This window comes from Acinonyx jubatus, chromosome D2 (genome assembly GCF_027475565.1).
Source record: "Acinonyx jubatus isolate Ajub_Pintada_27869175 chromosome D2, VMU_Ajub_asm_v1.0, whole genome shotgun sequence".
In the NCBI taxonomy this organism is placed as follows: Eukaryota; Metazoa; Chordata; class Mammalia; order Carnivora; family Felidae; genus Acinonyx; species Acinonyx jubatus.
Window position 1 is genome coordinate 69,919,589 of NC_069393.1, and position 22,494 is coordinate 69,942,082.

Genomic DNA, 22,494 nt, shown 5'->3' on the forward strand with positions numbered 1-22,494 from the left:
AGGAAACAGGCACTTATGAGGTGATGGCACTTGTCCAGGGTCACCCCGCTGTAAGCATCAGTGCTGAGATTTGAACCCAGGAAATCTGACTCTAGACTTGTTTTAACTCTAGTGCTATAATGCCTCTCACAGCCTGGCACATAGTGAGGACTCAATAAATAGTAACAATGTTTCCTTTCTAAATACAAGGAATACAATTAAAACCAGCACACAAATCTTCACGATGCAAAGGAGATTGTTACTCAGGAGATGAAAAAAAGCAGAAGAGATCTCTCTCAGAAGAAAAGACTTCATAGCATATTAAATGGACCTTAAAAGCTAGTCACCGTTTTGGTCAGAAACTGGTGAAAAAAGGGCATTCCAGGTGGAAACAGTCAACAGCTTAGTTGTGTATGGAAAAAGATGAACAGTCTAGCTTTACCTAAGCAAAGGTTTCAAAGACAGAAAAGTGAAGTGGGCTATCCAGGCCACGAAGAGCCTTGAATGCCATGTGAGAGGAATCTAAAGGCAGTTCAAGAGGCAACTGGGGTCATGAAAGCTTTTGCTGGGGGAGCCATGCAATCAAGGCCAAGTTGTAAGAAATTCATAACCATGATACCTATAATGAAATAGAAAGAGACTATGAATGATATTGGTAGCAGCGGTCTGTATGTTCCAATTGCTTTCTTTACACATTCTCAAAATTTAGGAAGAGCGATTACCTGAAATTAATCACTCAGTAGGTTTTATTAGACTGAAAATCACGACGTGATAGCACTTGAACTACTGAACTGCCAAAACAATGAGAAAAACCATGGGAAATCCTGTGCTTGAATAACTTTCATTTTAATGGGAATCACGAACTAAGTTTGGCGAGCTGGGCTGATTTTATGTTTAGCTATCATTCATCTGTTATTTCTTCAGTTCTTAAAAAACACACATAATAGGAAACAGACACGGAATTAGCTACTGTCTCTGGCTGACCAGCTTACAATGTATACGAAAGTGATCTGGAGGGAAAAAGGTAGTTCAATTCTGAAGTCATGCTTCAACTGTCAGATATGCAGAGACAGATGCAAAGGCAGATGCAAAGACAACAACGTCAATGTTATCCGAGCATGTTTTAATATAGCCCCAGGCCATCGGAAGTCCTATCTGCTGTGTGTGCCCATCTCTGGCTCCATTCAATGTGTATGCATGTCCGATAAATTCACCTCTTCCCTCTGTTTTGTTTGCTTTAAAAAAAAAAAAAAAAATTGGAACGTCCTGGTACATATCAGGAAAGACTAGGCAAGGACGGCAGCTGAGAGGTTTGACAGCAGTCACACCTGTATGTAATCTCTGTCCCAGGGGATTAGTCTCTAGCTCACATCACATGCTAGAATTAAGACCGCCTAGTAATTTCATTGATGTATCATTCCAAAATCCATGGGTACATTGAGAATATAATGATTTATCGTCACACATCTTGATTTCTAAGCTTAGTCACACCCTTCACAGCATGGTTATCTTGTTTTACAGCTTTTCCTTTCTGAAACCACAGAAGGAAGGGGTTTGCCTTCCTCCCCTAGCTATTCTTCTGGACTATAGCAAGCACTCTCGGCCAAATGTTAGGCAATGGCTACCCATTATCCATTGGCTACATTTGCTTTTTTCTTGCTCCCACAATGGAAGTGATTTGCAATACAGGATATATGCTTTGTTTGCTAGCTACAAATTGTAACAGTAGCCGGAGCTAAATTTTATTCACACAGTTATTCACAAATTAAAACAACACACACACACGCACACGCACACACACACACACACACACACACACAGGCAGGCAGAGTAGGATGAGGGGAGGGGAATTAGATGTCTAGAGTACAAAAGATAAGAAAGCATCATTCTCAGGGTCATGGCTCACTCCCCTCACCCTGGTCCTGGCTCTGTGTGCATGCATATTCACACACCACAAAAACCAAAGATGACCGAACACAAGCCTAAAGCCTAAAGCACAGATCATGTGCTCTTACAAGGTACATTCAGTTCAGGTCAATGCTTAACTGAGTGTGTTCATCCACTCAACATCTTCCAATGGTTCACATCTCACTCAGAGTAAAAGCCAAAGTCCTTACGGTGGGTCACAAGACAGCACATGACCAATCCCCCAAGCCCCCACCACCTCTCTGACCACCCCTCCTTCCGGCCTCACTGTGCCTGCACATTTCCTGCTTGGGGTTGCATTCGCTGTTCCCTCCACCTAGAACACCCTTACTGCACATACTCACATGGCTTGCGCTCTCCCCTTCTCTTTGTTTAAATGCCACCTTCTCAAAACCATCCCTGATCTCCCCGGTCCTGCTCCCTCCGGCCCCCATCACCACCCCTGCTACATTTTCTCCAGAGCACTCATCACCAGATGACACGCTACCCATTTTACTTACGTATATTCCATGTAGTTTTTACATAAATGAAATAACACAAGTCAAAACGTAATGCTCCCTTGTAAGTTCTCATTGGTAAGGATTTTTTAAATCTCTTTTGTGCATTGCTGCCTCTACTGCTCCAGAATAGCAGGTGCTTAATAAATATTTGCGGAGTGAATGTACTAGGTGCTGGGCAGACAGGTTTAATTAAGATATTATTCCTACTATCCAGGTGGCAACAGTATCCACAAATATCGCTCCCCAAATAAAGTCAAGCCTGTCAAATTATCTGCACTCGGGTCTCCATCAGCCTGGTGATGTCAACCTTATTAAATCAATATCAAAGCTTCTTTAAAGAAGCGAATATAAACACTCTCCATAGTCAGTGCACACATGTGCATAATCTAGTTTAAGCAGAACACAAAACCCAAAGAGTGATTAGGAACAAAATGTGAAAAGAGACAGTTTAGGCAAGTAAAAATGTTGTTGCTGATATTCTCAACAAAGCGGAAGGCGGAGTACGTCCCTTCAGCCATAGTTCGTATCATCAATATTCATAAGCTCCAGAAGCATTCTACTGAATTTTAAAAGTATATTACACGTGACAACAATTTCCCATGAAACATCTTTCTTCGGGCATTCTATTAATGAAATATATTTCCCCTAAATGTCATCCCTTTTTTATGACCTAGTCAATAAGATAGTAAAAATAGTTTTTCAAAATAAATGCGTCTTCACAGGCATTAACGTCATATTTTACAGGTTACATTTAGCATCCCAGCATCAACTTCATGAGGAATATTTTCTCCTGCCATGGCTAATACCAAGGTAGAAATCGTGGTGTTTACTATAAAACAGTCAACAAGTGTACAGGAGCCTTCTTCCCCTCACCTATCTATTAATGCTTCCTTTTCTTAATTGAGAAAGATGCTGTATAATTTGACTACCACGATCCTGAAGACTGCGGTGCTGATGGAGAACCTCTCTTTACTAATAAATTCGTCAAAGGAAGAGAAAGAAACATGTTCAGTCACTGACGCTTTACTGCAAAGTCAAAGGGCTGTATATGGTAGACTAGTGCTGCTCTGAACGGACGCTCAACCAGGTGACCCTCACCTCCCAAATGTGCATTTCCTCTTTGCCAAATAAAATTTTGGTCTTTTGTTTGTTTGTTTGTGTGATTTGTACCAAAAACAGCAGGAGGAGGCATGTAAAAAAACAAACAAACAAACAAAAAACGGAAAAAATACAGAAGGGGCGCCTGGGTGGCTCAGTTGGTTAAGCGTCCGACTTCAGCTCAGGTCATGATCTCACCTTTCGTGAGTTTGAGCCCTGTGTCAGGCTCTGAGCCGACAGCTCGGAGCCTGGAGCCTGCTTCGGATTCTGTGTCTCCCTCTCTCTCTGCCCCTCCCCCGTTCACACTCTGTCTCTCAAAACTGAATAAAAGTTTAAAAAAATTAAAAAAAGAAACACAAAGAAGAAAATGACATTTTGCTGGTTCTATTCCATACAAAGGTTGACATTCAAAGTCTTTTATAAGTTAGATATGATATTCTTATATTAAGTCTTATCAGTCAATGCTCCCAATTGAATGCATCCAGCAAGCCTAATGAACATTACACGACCCTTTCTAAGATCAAAGTAGGCTCTCTGTTAGTTTAATATTTGGGCTCTTTGACCAGACTATGTTATGAGCATCATTTAAAATGGTGCACAACAACCAAACTCAAGAAGGATGCTCTCATTTCCCTTACATTTCATTTTCATTTTTGTCGGGTTGACAGCATCGAACACATCCCAGACTTCTCGGGAATTATATCAGCTCTCCTGGTAAACTAGGAGTCACCTCTTGCAAAAGCAAAAGTGATGAACAGCCTAAAACTTTAGTGCTGTGACTCAAGATGACAGTCAGGCCCTTCCCCAACCTCTTTGCCCAAGTAACATTCCACAAGATGCTGCCAGTCTCGGCCCCTGTTTGCTGAAACTCCAGCTGAGAGTTAAGCATCACAGGAATGTAGTCAACGTAATATGGAGTCATCTGATCTGGAAATTCATTTTCGGTTTCAGGACTTGCCAAGTGGGAGGTTATCTAGGAAACACATGGCAAGAGGAGATGGGGCTCTAAGAGCGGGTCTGTCCTATGCTGTGCCCGTGATCGCATCACATCGCAGGAGAGCAGAGCTCAAGGCAGAACTCAGGTCTCCCACTTCACCGTCCAATCTTTCCACACCTGCTGTGGAGCGCCTGCCATTTTGATTATTTTTTAAGGGGGCACATTTGGAGTCATCCTTAAAAAGAATTAATTTTCGGGTTTTTTTTTTAACTGAATGTAATAAGAGACCGTGAATAAGAATGAAGGACCCAGCAGTTGAGAAACACATCAGCACCAGACTATTTTGTGATTATCTTGTCCTAAAACCAATGGATCTCTTGCTGTCAATCGCTCTGGGGAAATTAATCCCATAACAGGCCAGGAGGTTGGCTTTCGATGAAGTGAGGAGTCATAAATATCCTTTCTTTTCCTCAGGGCTACAAGTGGTCTGTGCCTTGGTATAAATGAAGGAAGTGTCTGTAACATTTTCTAGTGAGAAGAAATAAGGTCCTCCTCGCTGGGCAGACACTTTGTCGAGGGAAGGCAGGAAGCAGCATAGGAAAGAGTGTAGGGCAAGTCAACCACAGAGGAGTATTTGAGGTATTCTCTGGACATGCTCTCCTTCCAGTTTCTCCGAACCATCAGCAAAGCCTCATTAAAAGTTACAGTCTAATACCTCTGGCTGTGTTCTTAAAATCTCAACAAGATATACGCACAAAGATGTTCAGTGTTGCACGGTCTATTAAAGCAAACAAGCAAAGTATATCTGTCAAGAGAGGACTATTAAATCAGGTATGGTGCACCCATATGCTTGAACATGCAATCATAAAAAATGAGCTATTTCTGTATGTACTGGTATGGAAAAATCACAAGATATATTATGCAAAAAGGCAAAGTGGGTTTTTTTTAAGGAACTTGGTAGGGAGATCATAGTTTTATAGGTAATGGATGGATTGACTTTAGTGTCCTAGTATATATATAACTTTTCTCTAGAAGAGAATCTCCAGAGAATGGTAACAGTGGTTACTTCAGGGGATGGGAACCTGTCACTTCTCATTTATGTTATTCAAATGTTTCTGTTTGAACTTAAGTATATGTGTATATTCCTTTTTTACATTAGAAAGAGTTTCCCCAGGGCACCTGAGTGGCTTAGCTGGTTGAGCGTCCCGCATCAGCTCATGTCATGATCTCAGTTTGTTCGTGAATTTGACCCCACACCGGATTCGTGGATTCGCACTGTCAGCCTGTCAGCGCAGAACCCACTTCAGATCCTCTGCCCTCCACCCCCCTGCCCATCCCCTGCTTGTACTCTCCCCAAAATAAATAAATGTTAAAAGAAAAAAGTTTCCCTGGATGGTTAAGATTATACCTTGTAGGATTAAAACAACCTTTTCCTTTCCTAAGTTATACCTTAGTCTTGGTTATGCTACAGGGAAGAGATTTGGGCCATGCTTGGCTCAAACCAGTTCAGGGAGACTAGTGGCCAGACTGGTGGGGAGTGACCAGAGGCCCCCGCAAACCAGCAGTTCCCAAGAAAGTGGTATACACCAATGCAGCGGGGTTTCTGCTAAGCTGGATGTCTGAACATAGCTCGTTCCCAGACATATGGGAGACGGTGCCTCAGGGATCTTTTAGAAAGAGCTGAGGGACACTAGGAAGGGGCTACTCTCCAGCTGCAATGCAGTGGGTCCCAACCACCACAACAGAACAAACGCATACCCCAGTATCACGGCCACATCCTGGACCCTGCGGATGGGTGGGAATGGGGAGCGTGGGCGTAAGCAGGGGCAAGGGGAGAGGTTCAGGATGCCTGGAGTACCCGTAACATAGCGAGGTGAAATGCAGGATCGCCAGACAACCACATCTCCGTGCCCAGCCTCACCCCTTGTAGGACGCAGCCCACTCAAGAACCTAACTGGCCAGGCTGGAATCTGCGTGTCTTCGCTCCTCACTCAAGTAGGAAAAACACAACTGTGTCCTCGGTCAGGTATAAGGGCAGAGGCACACGAGCAAACGAACTTCCAAATCACATCCAACTTAGAAGAATTCAGCTCGAAGGACTAAGAAATTTCTGGAATGAAACCTCCTCTGCCCATTCCCTTCATGTGTCTATCCCGACAGGCTGTGGGTTGTGTGCACAGCAACCCTTTTTCTCTCAGTTCCCTCAAGGACCGCTCATCAAACGTCTACTCAGGTTCAGGTTCTTGGGAAGGCCAGGATCTGGAAAAACGCAGGTGCCACTCGGTTCCTGGCTCTTTGGAATTCACAGTCACAGAGGGTACAGCCACCTAGAGAACTCTGTATACGTGTCAGCATAATAGACACAAAAACGTAAGAGTCCTGGGCGGGGAGGAAGTGCAGCTGTCAGAAAATAAGCCATGATACCACCGAGTTCAAGTTATGTGTATTAGCAGAGAAATCAGGGCAAAAGGGTGTGTCCGCAGCAAGGCCCTGATTTAATCAAGGGGGTTCAGGGAACCAGGGCAGGCTAATCTTCAAGAGACACTAACAAGATGCTCACTCACTTAAAGCAAATGAACAAATATCCTTTACCCCTTCAGACAGCTTGGCTGTGGCAGGAGAAAAGGCTGAGCTAAATGATTTCCTTAGGTTGCCACTTCTAGCCAGTCCTCCCCATCTCTCCAACCCCCCCCCCCCCGCCTTTCGTCACCTTAGGAGTCGACGTTCCAGGAGTAGAGCATACCCACCTTGCTACCTCTCTTTCTATGACATAGGCGTGCTAGGGTCACAGGGAAGCCTGATATTGACCTTAAAGTAGACAACCCCTTAGGGTTCCTTCCTACAACCGCCTGGAGAAGGATTAAGGCCTCAGACCGCACTAGCCTAAAGAGAGTGAATGTTCCGGAAGTCAGGACAGAGTGGAAGTGACCATAATCTTCCGTTCACGGATATCAGTCCCTGGTCCAGTGTGGCCTCTTGAGGCAACGACTGTGCCTTTGTCGCTGCTGTACCCCTTGCTATCCCCTTTAATGCTACAAACTCTCCCTCCGTGTTTGTGGAATGAATAAGTGAAGGCCATCCTCACAAGTCTTGTGCAGCCTGCTTTGGGCAGACAGTAAAACTTCAGTCAAGCCCTCAGGTGATCCCTAACACTAATAACGCTGTCAAAGCATTTGCCAAGCTTTCAAAAAGGCCCTCAGTGGTACCTGTGGCTGTCTCTGCCTCTTTCCCTGCTCCCCGCTGACTGGACTTTTCTGGTACAGGAGGCCCGGTTCAAGCCAGCTCTGCTGGGGTCTTGTCAGAACTGCAAGCCAGAAGGAAGAATGTGGTATTTTTAACCACACAACAGTCTTTTATTCTTATGTAGCTAAATTTATCTCCCTCTTCTTTTATGACTTTAAGGCTTGGTATCCCGTAGAAAAGGTCAGGAACCTTCTAACGCTCTCAGGTCATAAATTCACCTGTGTTTTCTTCCAGGGCTTCTATTGCTTCATTTATTTTACACTTAATTATTTAATACATTAGGAATTTTGCGTGTACAGGCGATAAGAAACGGGTCCAGGTTGATTTTTTTCTAAACAGCCAGCTGTACCAACATTAAGGGAATAATCTCTCTTCTCACAGAGATCTTAAAATGCCCCTTCACTCTAACCAAATTCCACATCCATGAATTCACTAATCTTTTTCCACTGCTCGAATTTTTCTCCAAAATAAATTGTTTTAATTATTGCAGTGTCCTATCGTTTTAATATTCAGTTAGGCTAATCTCTCTTAATTACACTTCTGTTTCAGAGTTTCACACACTTCATCGTGCGAAATGAGTAACAGCATCATTTTGCCATATCTCTAAAAAAAAGATTCTGTTGGTATTTTACTCAGGATTTCACTTCTTTCATAGAGAGATTTAGGGGAAATGAACATTTTTACAATATGGCGGCTTGGTGCCCAGGAGCAAGGTGGCTCTCTCCAATGGCTTAACCATTGCATATTCCCAAAGGTAGTTTTTCAACTTTCCTCATGGCATTCCCGTAGGCTACATTTCACTTCAAACGTGTTCTTAATGTTTAATATACTTCATTAGCATTTTAAAAACTCTAATAACACACTGTTTCCCGTTTGGGGAACGCTTTTCCACCATTTCTCCATTTCGCAGATGCCACTCATTTTTCAAGGCCCTATTCCAATGTGACCTGCTTGTAAAGTTTTCCTTGGCCGAATACCCATCAGGAGGGACCGCTGCCCTTCCTTGGTGCTCCTACGACATCTCGCGTGTACCACCATCACACCACTGGTCCCAGTGGGTTGCAACTTCTGTACACAGGTCTCTCCCCTTGCTTGGTCTGGGAGCTCTGCAAGTGAAGGAGCTTGTAATCGCCCTCCACCCCCAAGCCTGGCTCCTAGCAAGCGCTCAGTGATTCCATCGGACAGATGAGTGAGTGAATGAATGAATGAATGAATGCCATATGCTTTCACGTGTTTCAGTAGCAATTCTGCTGTGACAACAATAATATTGACAAATGGTAGAATTTGCAATAATGGGATATGAGGTTTCTTTTCCTGAAACAGAAGCTATGCTTGAAAATGCAAAAACATTAGCTCATAATGACAAGTCATAAATAATTAAGAAATAAAAGTTAGACACATCATTTTCCTGGCATGTATTTCAGCCTAATGTAAAGAGGCAGCGTTGTGGTGGGTACAGCACTCTCCGGCATTAACAAGACCTGAACTTAAATCTTAGATCAACCCCTTATGCTAGGTCAACTCAGGCAAGTTACTTCTTCTCTGCCTCATTTCCTCTGTCTCTAAAATGGGCACAATAAATACCTTCATGATAGAATGTCTAAGAAGCGCCTCAAACTTAAATGTCCAAACAAGGTGCTTGATTGCCCGCTCCCCAAACCTGCTCCTCCTACACTCTTCCCCATCCCAGGAAATTACATGTTGTTCTCCCAGGTGCTAGGATAGGGAAGGGAAGGGGAGGGGAGGGGAGGGGAGGGGAGGGGAGGGGAGGGGAGGGGAGGGGAGAAGAGAAGAGAAGAGAAGAGAAGAGAAGAGAAGAGAAGAGAAGAGAAGAGAAGAGAAAAAAGGAGGACGCACCCTCAATTTTCTCCCTTTTCCTCCATGCTTCCAATCCACCAACAAGTCCTATAAGCACCTCCTTTGAAATATTTCCAGAACCCAGTGACTCCTCACCAGTTGCTCTCCTACCATCTGGTCTAAATCACCACTTTCTCTTGTTCTGATCATTATAATAGCCTCCTAATCAATCTTTCCGCTCACTACAGTCTATTCTCCACGTTGTTGACCAAGTGATCCTTTCACACTACATCAAATAAAGTCACAACTCTGCTCAGAACTATCCCAGGGATGTCCTATCTCTGTCAGTCTCACTTAGATGCAAACCTCACAGTAACCTGCAAGGATCAATTTGACAGCCCCCCCCCCCCCATCTCTCCGATTTCATCTTCAACCCTCTCGCTTGTCCTCTCTGATCCAACCACACTGGCCTCCCTGGGAGTCCTCATGATAGACCTCAAGGCCTTTGCATTGTTTACCTCACTGTCTAGAAAACCCTCTACCGGAGCCTGCATGGCCCTCCTCACTTCCACTGGGTCCCTGCTCAAATGTCAATTTATCAAAGAGGCCTTCCACTATCATCCCATGTAAAATAGCCCCTTCCTGTCCCCCACCTGCCCAGCATCCTCTCTTCTACTTGTTCTTCTGCATTTTTATTTACAGCACTTCATCACCACCTGTCCCATTATATATTTATTTGGTAAGTGGCTGTCTTACCCCAATACCTGGCACAAGCTGAGCACTTAGTGGGTGTTCAACTAACACTTACTGAATGACTGGATACACGAAAACATCATCTATAACTACAATTCTACAATTTATCTGAATCTACAGAATAGACTCTCCTAAAATAAACAGTAACTAAGGAGCTGGTGAGAAAATCGAACCATCATGGATGCTCACGCTCATTACTTAACCCAATTGCTTAAATGAATCAAAATAAAGCTGCCCTTGTTTTACACAGAACAACAACAACAAAAGTCTCCCAGGAGTCCATTAGAGATTGCCAACCTACATCTCTTTTCAACATTTTTTTGTAACATTTAAAAATTATGGCTTTCCCCCTCTCCCCTCCTCCCCCCCAGACTCTGGGACTCCCCTCCTTCTGTTCATTCCCATTCGGAGCTGAAAGCCAGAAATAGCTGTTTACTTCATTGTCCTCATTTCCCTTCATTGTTACCATTAAGTTCTCTGGTGGCTACCCTGGTGTGGATGTGTTTTGTAAATGAATTCTCAATAAGTTGGAGAAGAAAAGCATAAGTAAAGACCTTGGACCCAGTCTTAAAAGCAAAACACATTACAGGATATTTTCTTTAGGAAAAACTATAAACTGACTCTAACAGTTTCATAGATAACCATCAAATATTATTTTCACATGTAATGATAGTCTAGAGCTGGAGAAAGAACACTGTGTATAGAAACAAGAATTTATTAAAATGTGAATAAGAATAATTTTATATGTAGAGTGCTTCCTCTTATAAGCCTGAAAAAAATTATCTAACAAAGGACCAAAGTCGTATGATCTCTAGTCAATCAGCAAGTAATTTTTGAGTGCTTGACCCACAACTCCTGCTTTCTTTTTTATTCTAATGGAGGGCTCAGTAAGACAAAGGATTTTATTTTATTATTTTTTTTAATGTTTGTTTACTTTTGAGAGAGAGAGAGACAGAGGACGAGTGGGGAAGGGGCAAAAAAAAAAAAAAAAAAGGGAGACCCAGAATCTGAAGCAGGTTCCAGGCTCTGAGCTGTCAGCACAGAGCCCGATGCGGGGTTTGAACCCACAAACCATGAGATCATGACCTGAGCCAAAGTCGGACGCTTAACTGACTGAGCCACCCAGGTGTCCCAAGACAAAGGATTTTATATGTACATTTACTGAATAAGAACTTGCCCATCCTAGAATCATAAAACAAAATATGGACAAATTCCTTAAAGTGGTAAATGCACATTACACAATTTTCCCAATAAAATAATGCAATGTACTGGGGAAATACATCTCCAATACACTGGACAGAGTCATCAAGCAGTAGTGAGCCCAAGAATAACCACAAGTAAATTGAACATTTTAAAGCTGCTTCAAAACTGCATTAACTGGAGGAAACAGAGCCATTCATTTAACATGACTACGAACTAAACATTTCCAATCCACGACAGCTTTGCAGTAGATAGTTTAACCGATATAAGGGGAATTCTATTTTAGAATGTGAATTATCATTCCCCTCCCCCCAAAAAACCCACAAACGCTCCAAAAATTCATTTGGGTTTGACTCTGTACTAAATGTTATTGTTTGTCTATAGTAGTAAGTATATCTGAACATACATACCAAGTTCCCATGAGAGGAAATAACCCGGAAAAGTGCTGTATTGAAGGGCAGGAAATAGCCAGCCCAGGATTTAATTTAAATGTTGATGATGATAATATACAATGTAGCTAATACTACAAATAGATATTCAGAAATTGACCAAAATTCTATCTTTTGAGACAAAGGGATACATTTCCACCAAAGCATGTTCTGGCCAGAAACAATTAGTTAGGAAAGCCACAGTTCCAACTTGCCTGGGATAACTCCATTATTGATCTATTGTCCCAGTATCCCATCAGGTTTAGCATTTGTCCTAGACAGAAATATTCCATTTAGAGGCACCTGGGTGGCTCACTCGGTTAACTGGCCCACTCCGGCTCAGGTCATAATCTCATGGTTCGTGGGTTCAAGCCCCGCGTTGGGCTCGGTGCTGACAGCTCAGAGCCTGGAGCCTGCTTCAGATTCTGTGTATGTCTCTCTCTGCCCCTCCCCTGCTTGCTCTCTCTCTCTCTCAAAAAAGTGAATAAATATTTTTTTTAATTAAAAAAAAAAAGGAATACCCCCTTTGGATGACCTATATGGTACATGCAAAATATACTATATATTTAGATGTAAGCAATATACATTGATCAGCCCCTAATTGCCCAAGCCTCATTCAATCACAAATTCTAACATCCTTTAATATTTTTCTGCCTCCAAATCATGATAATCCTCACCCCAGAGTGTTCAATAAATATTTGCTATAATACTTCATTAATTAATATATTAGTATCATTGGTGCAGAAACAGATGAGAATTGGAATAAATTTGGCTACTTTAGGAAAAAGGTTCAATGAACATTATCTGATTGAGTATCCGTGGAAAAGGTCAAAAGATCAAAAGATTAACTACTGTCCATCACAATTGTCTTGCTTGCTCTGAAAAAATTTACAGATAAATGGTTGACATTTCTGTTCTTAGTGGAAGAGAAAAGAAAGCATATATTTTCTGAATTGTGGCATCCTTTTTATAACGAACATAAATTACAACTCCATGGGCTTCTATTCCCTTCTCAATAAAGAACAAAGGTAACAATTAACTTATACTAGCAAACACTTTTTTACTCCTATCCAATCTATTTTCAATTTTTAATAATCTTGTTTGAGCGACATTAATCCCTCTGTCGGTCTCATATCTTCTCCTTCTCTCTCTTCCTCCCTCATTCTCTGTCTCTGTCTCTCTCTCTTGTTAACCCTTAAAACAGCTTCTTCTCCAGTTTGTACATGGGTTGGTTTGGGCCTCCGGCTGTTGTCTGTGACAGAATGATGACGTTTGTGCTCTAGACCACGAGGCACTCACAAAGGCAGCAAAGAGCATACCCTACCCTGCATGGGAGAAAACAAGAGACAAGAATGGGAATGCCTCAGGTGAGCCTGCAGGAAACAGAGGATTGCTCTTTCCATAGGGTAGAGTCACAGGTACCCATGTAGACTTGCCATGCTGTCTCCAAGATGGGTAGACAAGATAGGCTACAGGAGAAGACCACCAAGCTTCAAAATGCTTCTCAAAAAGCCCTTGAGAGAACTGAACGAAGCAGGTTCTTTTGGCACAAGCTGCACGTTCTGAGAGAGAACAATCCCAAATACCAGTAGAGGGAAAGCAACATGTCAACTCCTCGTGACAATATAAAATATAATGAGTACAGACAGCTGGATCTTCAATGATGTGTTTGAATGTGAACTCTAGGAAGGCTCAATAGATGTCTATGGGATGGATGGATGGATGGATGGATGGATGGACGGACAGGTGGATGGTATTCCTAGAGACTGCTACTTGAACCAGGGTGAAACGCTAACCACTCACAACCTTTTCCCTTTCTCTACCCAAGTACATTGGAAACCAGTGATTAAGCAGAAAATGGCAGCCACAAGTGAAGTACACTTGAGGTCTCAACAAGCAGCATCTTGTGAACGGAGCAAGAAAATATCAAACCGTATCAAGTGATTAGTACTACTTATATCAGTGAATACTAATATAGACCAAGATAGAGAAGAACCTGAAACTACAGGCTCATGAAAAAGAAATACCTCTCCCATAAAAGGAGATAAAGACCAATTTACCATCTCAGAGGAAATATTCCATAAATTCTACAAAATTTCATCTTTCATTTTAACAGTCTCTATTAATTAGTGCTGTTTTGTTCTTCCCTAGAACTGAGGGAACTAGTAATGTGCATATAAAAATAGGATCAAGTTAAGAACACACACTTCTCTGGGGGGATGGCCTCACTCCTTCCTCTTGCTATAGTCAAACATGTTGCTTGGCTATTCTGTATTCAGCCTTCCCAGGTGCCGGCATCCTCAGTTCTGGGATGATCTGGTGCTAAAGATAAGGCTCAGATAGCCTAATCTGCCATATGAAAGGAAACACAAGAGCAGGCTTTCGGCAAGATTTCTCCCTCCATGAGAACCCTGGTCAGGATGAAACGTAACTCACTGCAGCATTATTTGGCAATAAAATACCATCGCTAATATGTATTGTGGGCAGTTGCACAACCAGGGATGAGTTACTCTTAGTGTTACCAAGAACAGACCTCCCACTTCCCTTCTCTGCCTTTGTGTTTCTCTGTTTAGGAAAAGACTTTGATGTAAAGGCTTACTAGGTTCATACGTCTCCCCTTGTCTTCCTGTTCTTCCTCTCCCCACGCAAATCTTGGCCCCCTCATATATCCCAGACTTCTTCCTCCCCACACACCCTGCACTGTCCCTTCTGAAAGAAAAGCACATCTCTCCGCATTCCACCTGCCGTATTCCCACTCATCCTTCAAGGTCCAACTCAAATTCCACCTCTTTTCTGAAGTGAAAGTGCCCTTGTTATCAGCAGCCACAATTAGTTTATCAGTATGATCATTCCTAGTTGATAATCTTTACCACTTTGTCACATTCTATTCTGTCAGCTGAGTGCATAACTTTACACACACACACACACACACACACACACACACACACACACACACATACACCCCTAACTCAGTTTACATTCCTCTGAGGTGAGGTCTAAGATGATGAGATGAGATAAGGGTCTGATGAACTGATGAGACGAGGGAGCTATAAGCTAAGAAATATGATTAACTCAGGGCACCTGGGGGCCTCAGCGGGTTAAGCAGCCGACTTAGGCTCAGGTCATGATCTCACAGCTCATGAGTTCAAGCCCCGCGTCAGGCTCTGTGCTGACAGCTCGGAGCCTGGAGCCTGCTTCGGATTCTGTGTCTCCCTCTCCCTCTGCTCCTCCCCTGCTCACACTCTGTCTCTCAAAAATGAATAAATCTTAAGAAAAAAAAAAGAAATACGATTAAATCAAACTTCTCCACCTGAAGAATCAAAACTAAAAAAATGGTAATGTTGTTTATAGATAGAATGTGGGAACAATTTAACCTTCTGAAACGTAATTCTTCCACTTGTAAGATACTGATGTCAAAAACTATTTCTCTCAGGTAAAAAAAAAAATCTATTTATTGAATTACAACCCATTTATTTTAAAGGCAAAAAAAAAAAAGACTTCCAGGAAGTGTAATGTGTTGCTCTTTTGAATTTTTTTTTTCATATCAAAGTTATTAATGGCTAAACTTGGCTTTCACAGATATCTTACTTGTCTGCAGTTGGATAAACTCCTTGAGGCTCTGTAACTCAAAGAGAAGAAAAACCGTAGCTAATACAGGCCAGAGAAATGGGCCCCATAGAACACTAAATAAGAACCCTCCATGCGTTAATCTGTGTAGCATCACCATGAGAGAAAATGATAAAGTTTGAGTAATGCAACGGGTAGTGTAACAGCCAGAGCCATCCAGTTCCAGGAAGAAATAAGAGAGAGAAAGCAGAAAAAATGGAAGTGGCCCCTTCATCAATTAACAGATGCAAGTTTGCTGAGCCCCACTGTAAACCCCGCTGTAAGCACGGAAGCCGAAGAACTCAGCAAAAACGAGTGTAGCTCTGATTCTCATAGCCCCTCTGCACCCCACCCCTGCAGAAGAACCATTGTCCAGCACAGGGCTTTGCTGCTACCCTAGAAAGCTGACAACAGCCCTCACCGCCCGCTGCCTTCAGCAGGTGCTGCCCAGCACTCAGCACGGTCTGCAACCGAAGTCCCTAATGCCAAAGTGGGGACACTTGAGGCCAATCTTGCCCAACCGTCTCCCTCATTCCTGCAGTCTGCCTCCTGGAAATTATGAAGAGCCCTCGTCCCTGCTCATTTCCTCTCCCTTCTAATCTCTCTCTGCCTTGTGCTTCTTCCCTCTGGCTGCCCATCTCCCACCACTCACAAGCTTCCACTGTGCTGTCTAGAACTACAGCTCCTTGTACACAAAATTCCCTGCATCGTCGGCCTTTCCCCAAAGTGCCCTCTGCACCTCCTGACTCAGCTCAGATTTGGCTCTCCTTTCCCTGGCAAGCATGCGGTCCGGCACCAATATGCTTTCCAGGTCAACACACATTGTACTGTTTCTTTTCTGTGCCCCTTTCCCTAAAAAACCCATTCCTCAATCCCATCTTCTGTCATCTGGCTCATCCAAGAATCCAACTCATTCTTCAAGAAAACAATCCCCCCCCTTTTTTTTTCAAGATCCCATGGTCCTTACCCCAACAGCTGCATTCAGGGCCACTTTTGTATCACCATAAGACTCTCTCTACATATCCCGTGTTATCCCTCTTTCCCTCTGCACTCAGTATATCCTATTATAAGAACGTATGTATTTGTTTCTTCCACAAAACTGTGAGCTCCCTGAGGGTATATACTGGGTCCTATTTTCACCAATTGCTGGTACATAACAAGTGTTCAATAAATTGTGTTGAATGATTGAATAAAAACCTATGTCCCTGACTTAAATAAATGAACAAATGGGGAGGCACTATGCATTTTTTAAAACTTCTTAAAAATGTTTATTTATTTTGAGAGAAAGAAGAGAGAGAGAGAGAGAGAGAGAGAGAGAGAGAGAGAGTGAGAGCATGCATGAACAGGAGAGGGGCAGAGAGAAAGGGAGAGAGAATCCCAAGCAGGCTCCATGCTGTCACTGCAGAGACCGCTGTGGGGCTCAATCTCATGAACCGTGAGATCAGGACCTGAGCCAAAGACCAAGAGTCAACGCTTAACCATCTGAGCTACCCATGTGCCCCAATACATTTTTTCTTTACTGGATTTTTCTCTCAGTCTATTAAAGCTATGTCTACCTGCTAGCAAACAACACAAAGATATATTCATAGAAAATTCAGCTGTCTCCTCTCCTCACTCTTGCCTTTGCGGTAACCTTGGTGTATACTGTTTCTATGATATTCTCTATGCCCACAGAGCCCACACATTTGCACACATATGGATTTTTCTCAGTTTACAGAATTGGGATTCTGTATTATATACACGTTATTCTAAGACTTACCCTTTTTCATTTGACAATGTATCATGACCATCCCTCCAGACCAAACACATTATGGATCTAACTCATTCTTTCTAATAGTTGCAAAACAGTCCATGGTGTGAATGTACCATAACTTAGTCACTCATTCCCCAATGGATGGACATTCATAGTTCTTCCAGTTTTATGGAAGTTCTGAAAACAAAGATAATGATCTAGCATTTCTACAGCACACATAGGTTGAGGTATTTCCCTGCCCAGTGCAATGGACTCTATCCACACATACCTGCATCTTTTTTTCAAGACTCAAGCTTCTGAAAAGCTAGTGGGTTCATGAGTGATCTCTTACGTTACACTGCCATGTGTCTTGTACATACCACGTATTTAATATTTATTATATTTAACCAAATCTAATTAGAGAGAAACTTCCAGACAGTATGCATAGTATGTAATGCTTGCCATGCTTAATTCTGAGGATTTGGTAGGAAGAGAGTAAAAATAGGGAATTTTCATTTTTAACCTTATATATTTCTGTTTGAGTTTATATTACTTTATAACTTAAACATTTAGTATACCCATTATTTTGCTAATAGAAGGTATTTGGATGATATTAATATGTCACTAGTGAATCCTAATATATTGCTTTCATAATTCATAAGTAGCTTTTTTCAAAACTTGCTGGATAATACAGAACCCTGACTTAGAGGAAACAAGCTCTAATTTAATAGCTGCCAAATCTGCCTATACATAAGAATTAACTGGGGGCTTATGAACCATTCAGATTCCCAGGCCCGGCCCTGAATATTCTGACTCAGTAGATCTGAAAAAGAGCCCTCATATCACGGTTAAGTATTCCAGGTGATTCCTATGATCCTGCTGTATTGTAATGGTTTTTAGAATTACCTGAGGAGCTTTTCACATACATGGATCTGGGTGCTCTGCCTTCAGAGTTTTTGAGCCATTAGATCTGGAATGAATCCTGGGAAACAACATTTTTAAATGATTGCCTAGACTATTCTCCCCAGTTTTGGAAATTCTACTCTAAGTGTTATAATTTCCTCTAGCCGGCAATCCAAAAATCAAAGATATGGAAGCTCCATTTTGGCCTGTAGTAGTAAAAATACAACACCAGATTAAAAATCTTTGATGAAAACATTCTAAAAGACTACAAGATGGGAATGTCTTAACTTGCTGTATCATGGAATTAAAGAATACTTTTTATTGTTAGTTTGAAAAGTGAATTAATTTTAGGACTCTGTTTATATTTTTTTTGGCTTAAGTTTATGTATTTTGAGAGAGATAGAACATGAACAGGGAGCGGGCAGAGAGAGAAGGAGAGAAAGAATCCCAAGCAGGCCACACTGTCAGCACAGAGCCGGATGGAGGGCTTGATCTCAGGAACCAGGAGATCATGACCTGAGCTGAAACCGAGTCTGACGCTTAACTGATAGAGCCACCCAGGTGCCCCTAGGACTCCGTTTATATCTTAAAGACCAGATGAATTAAATAATGGTAATTTTCTCCCTAAAATTTTTTAATAAATTCACTTTTTTAATGAAATGCAACAGTTTTCAATGTTTAAAAAGTATTTCTACCCCTACCATAACCTACAAGCCTAGATATTAGCAATAAGCAGATCATTTCTTAGATTAATGAAATTTATCTTTCCAAATATCTAACGACCTTCCTATTTATAAATTAGGTATTTAAATAGAGACATTAACCTTCTGACCCTGAAGCTTTAGCGCTCCTTTCAGGAGTACAGGTGAAAGTAGTTACTGAATTAGAAAACCATAGCAAAGCTCACAGTTTTGACATCTCTTGTAAAAAATAAATGGCAAACAGACATTTTTCCACACCGGCTCAATTCAAAGTACTCTACTAGGTACTTTGCTAATCACTTAGAATTGGTTTTGTTGTTGCTGTTGTTTTAGAAATTCACAAACACAAAAGTGTTTCATAAAAACATTAGAAAAGTCCTCAGTTATTGGTAATACGTAAGAAGTTCTGGTCTTCACAACTGAAGTAGGAGGAAACAGACTGGGAACAGCAAGTTAACAAGAGCAAGGATCAAGTGGCCTTGTCTCCTTCACTTCGTCATTACCAAAAGCCCATGACAATGTTTCCAGATGCACTGGGAGTTCCAAGTTACTTACCAAGGCCATTTCCTTTAACTCTCAAGTATAAGGCATTTTCTCTCTTGGCAAATCAATGACTGGGATGTTTACTATAACATTCAAAGGACTAATAATGAAAAGGCAGTAAAACAAAACGATGTGATCAGAAGTCAGGCAGACCTGGACTGGAAATCAGGATCTGCCACTTACCAACTGTTTGGGCTCAGGCAAGTTACAGACTCTTTCAAAACCTCAGTTCCTTCATCTGTGAAATGGGGAGGTAATAACAGTATCGACTTGATCTTGTTATTATGAAGCTTACATGATTTAATACATGCAAAGTATTTGGCACATGGTAATAATGCAATAACTGATATTAATTATCATGCGGTTTTGCCCCTGCAGTATTCTTAAGACTTTAAACTGTTTTCTTTTTTGTTTTGTTCTGAAATGTTTATTTATTTTTGAGAGCGCAAGAGTGGGGAAGGGTGATGGGGAGGCAGGGACAGAGGGTCTGGTGCAGGCTTTTCGCTGACAGCAGTGAGCCCCATGTGGAGCTCGAACTCACGAGCCATGAAATCATGACCTGAGCGGAAGTCAGACGCTCAACCAGCTGAGCCACCTGGGCGCCCCAGCCTGTAAACTGTTAAATACAAAATTATCAACATAGTTTGAAAAGGAAACAAGACAACTGAGTGACATGTCTACGACTACAAATCATCCTGTTTGAAACCAGGTTCAAGAAGAAATATTTGAGAAACATTGAGAAATATTTGAGCCCAACCCAGGGCTCTAGCCCTCTGAATCCCTGGGGCCATCCTCATTCATATCCTCAGCTAAAGCACAGAGATCCTGAAATAGAAGGGCCAGAGACAAGGTAAAACTTCCACATGTGTGTGTTTGGGGTGGGGGGGGCGGTACTTAATGAACTTCACGGTCCCTAGAACATAGCAGGTTCCCGGTAGTCACGTGGCACCTACAGTGTGCAAAGTACTATACTAAGGGGTTTGGGTGATGTAAAAGCTGGATCAGAAGTGGACTCTGACCACAGAGAGCTTTTACACCTACGAGAGATATTCCTCACATGTTCCTTGTGGTACCGAAGACAGAGATCAGGACCAAAAGCCTCAGTGTTAGAACACAGTTCAGAGATTGTACAGCTGGAGTCACTTGAAACATCCCATATACACACCCAGCCCCCTAATAATCATATCGGTTCCACCCTCTTTTTTTCCTTTAATCACAAATCATTAAGCAGGTAGTATCTCAGGGCCTCCTGTCGCCTCGGTAGCCCAGTATTTACAGATGTAAATTCTGTCATTACCACCAGGTATGGAACCAACCCACCTTACTGGCAGATCAACAAAGACCAGTCTCCTTAAAAAGGAATTTAAGCGTTTGAAATTAGTCTATTCATTACATGCCCCAGAATGAACCCTCAAAAGCAACACGAAATTATCCAACAGATGTTACTGAATTCCTACACTGTCCCCCTCCAAAAGCAGGGTTAACCCTTCAGAGTTGAAAAGAAAAGAAAAGAAAAAAGACACAAAAGCAAGTCTGCAATTCCTCTTATAAGCTTTAGGGCATCAAAAGGGGGTGGTCCTCATTGCTTCGCAAATACGCTATCTAAAGATAATATTTTCCTTAAGCGCTTATGGCAAAACAACCAAGTCCCTTCATTTTAATTGCTGGCAAAGTGCACAATGACTTGATCTCTTTAATATTTCACTCATAGTAGCAGCCACTGAGCTATGACTAACCCACTCTCCCCAGCATCACCGCTGGCTCCAGATGGCAAGAAATCCATTCCCTTCACTCCTGCCTGGAAAGCAATTTGGATTTTTTTTTTTTTTTTTACTTTCACCCAGTTTTACCTGCAGTGATTGTTTCACCCCCGAAAGAAAAATGGGTGGCGGACGAAGATTAATGCTAAGAGAAGTACAGGTAGGGAATTTACTTTTTTTTTTTTTTAATGGGGTATAAGCACTGCAGCTTTAAATCATACTGCATCAAACCCTGGATTCCTTCCATAACCGAGCTGCAAAATGGTAACAAGAAAGGAGGAAAAAAATACCTCTTCCTCTCCCCTGGACAGCCCTTCAGGCGGCTCTCCAGCAGGACGGGCAACGGGAAGCCCATCCCCCACGCCCTCCCAGCCCCGCCTTACAGCTTGTACAGGTGAGCCAGACACCGACCTCGGCCCTCAGGCTTTGCCCGCATCCGGGGATCAAGGTCAAGGGCGAGGGCTTCCTTCCACCCCCCGCCCCCAGCCACCCAGAGCCCACGGATCCGCCGCCAAAGTTTCAGGCCGGGTCGGGGCCGGCGCGGCTCCCGCAGCCCCCTCGCCCTTCCGCACCTGCCCGGCCCGCCCCGGTCCGCGCCCTGCCCCGCCGGGCCTGGCGCGGGGTCCGGAGACAGTGCCCACCTGGTCCCCACTCACCCCTTGCGGACATGGTTCAGGCGGCAGGAGCCGAAGCAGGGAGGGCAGAGGAGAGAGCCCGGCAGGGCGTGGGGAGGAAAATATCCTCGAGACGCACACGAGCGCGCCCTCGCCCGCCGCCCGCCGTGGGGAGGCGGCTGGCAGCGCGGGGACGCCGCCCGCAGGACACCTGGCCGCCCGCTGGGCGCAGCGCGGCGGGCGGGCGGGCGGGCGGGGACGCGGCGATCCCGGGGACCCGCCGCCGGGCGCGGCAACGCTGACAGCCAGCGGCCCGAGCTGGGCGGGGCCCGCCGCTCCGGCCTCCCCCGCCTCCCCCGCCCCGGCCGGGCCCACCCGGTCCAGCGGCTGCGGCGCCGGGCGGGGCTTTTGTCCCCGGACGAGGTGGGGCGTGCAGTAAGGGTCTGCGTCTTCCCTCTCCCCGGCTGCAATTCTTAATTTAAAATAATTAGTAATAATATTGTTGCTATTATTAGTGACTTTCCAGCCTTCTGCTTTGGTCCCAGAGAAAGAAAGTGGGAACGAGCTCTTCTGCTCCCTCTCCGAAGTGATGCCCTTGACCGGAGGGTTAGGCCACGACTGCCCCAGGGGGCTTGGCCCTCAGTGGGAAGAAGGCCTTGGGCAGTTCACGGGAGGGGGGGGGGGTGCTGGGGGTGTCCATGCCAAATTAGCGACCAAGGAGCTCCTTCAAAGTCGCCTGGGTGGGCTGGGCGGGACTTTTCTTCAGCGACCTTA

The 22,494-nt window shown here is 43.4% G+C and overlaps 1 protein-coding gene across 1 annotated transcript in view; it reads right to left on the minus strand.

The window, feature by feature from the left end:
* Window positions 1-22,005, minus strand: part of ABLIM1 (actin binding LIM protein 1) — a 293,568-nt gene extending 271,563 nt beyond the window's left edge. The window contains exon 1 of the mRNA XM_053207807.1: window positions 21,763-22,005. Coding sequence (XP_053063782.1) covers window positions 21,763-21,775 — 13 coding nt within the window. The 5' untranslated portion in view covers window positions 21,776-22,005. The remainder of the gene's footprint in view (window positions 1-21,762) is intronic.
* Window positions 22,006-22,494: the final 489 nt, after the last annotated feature.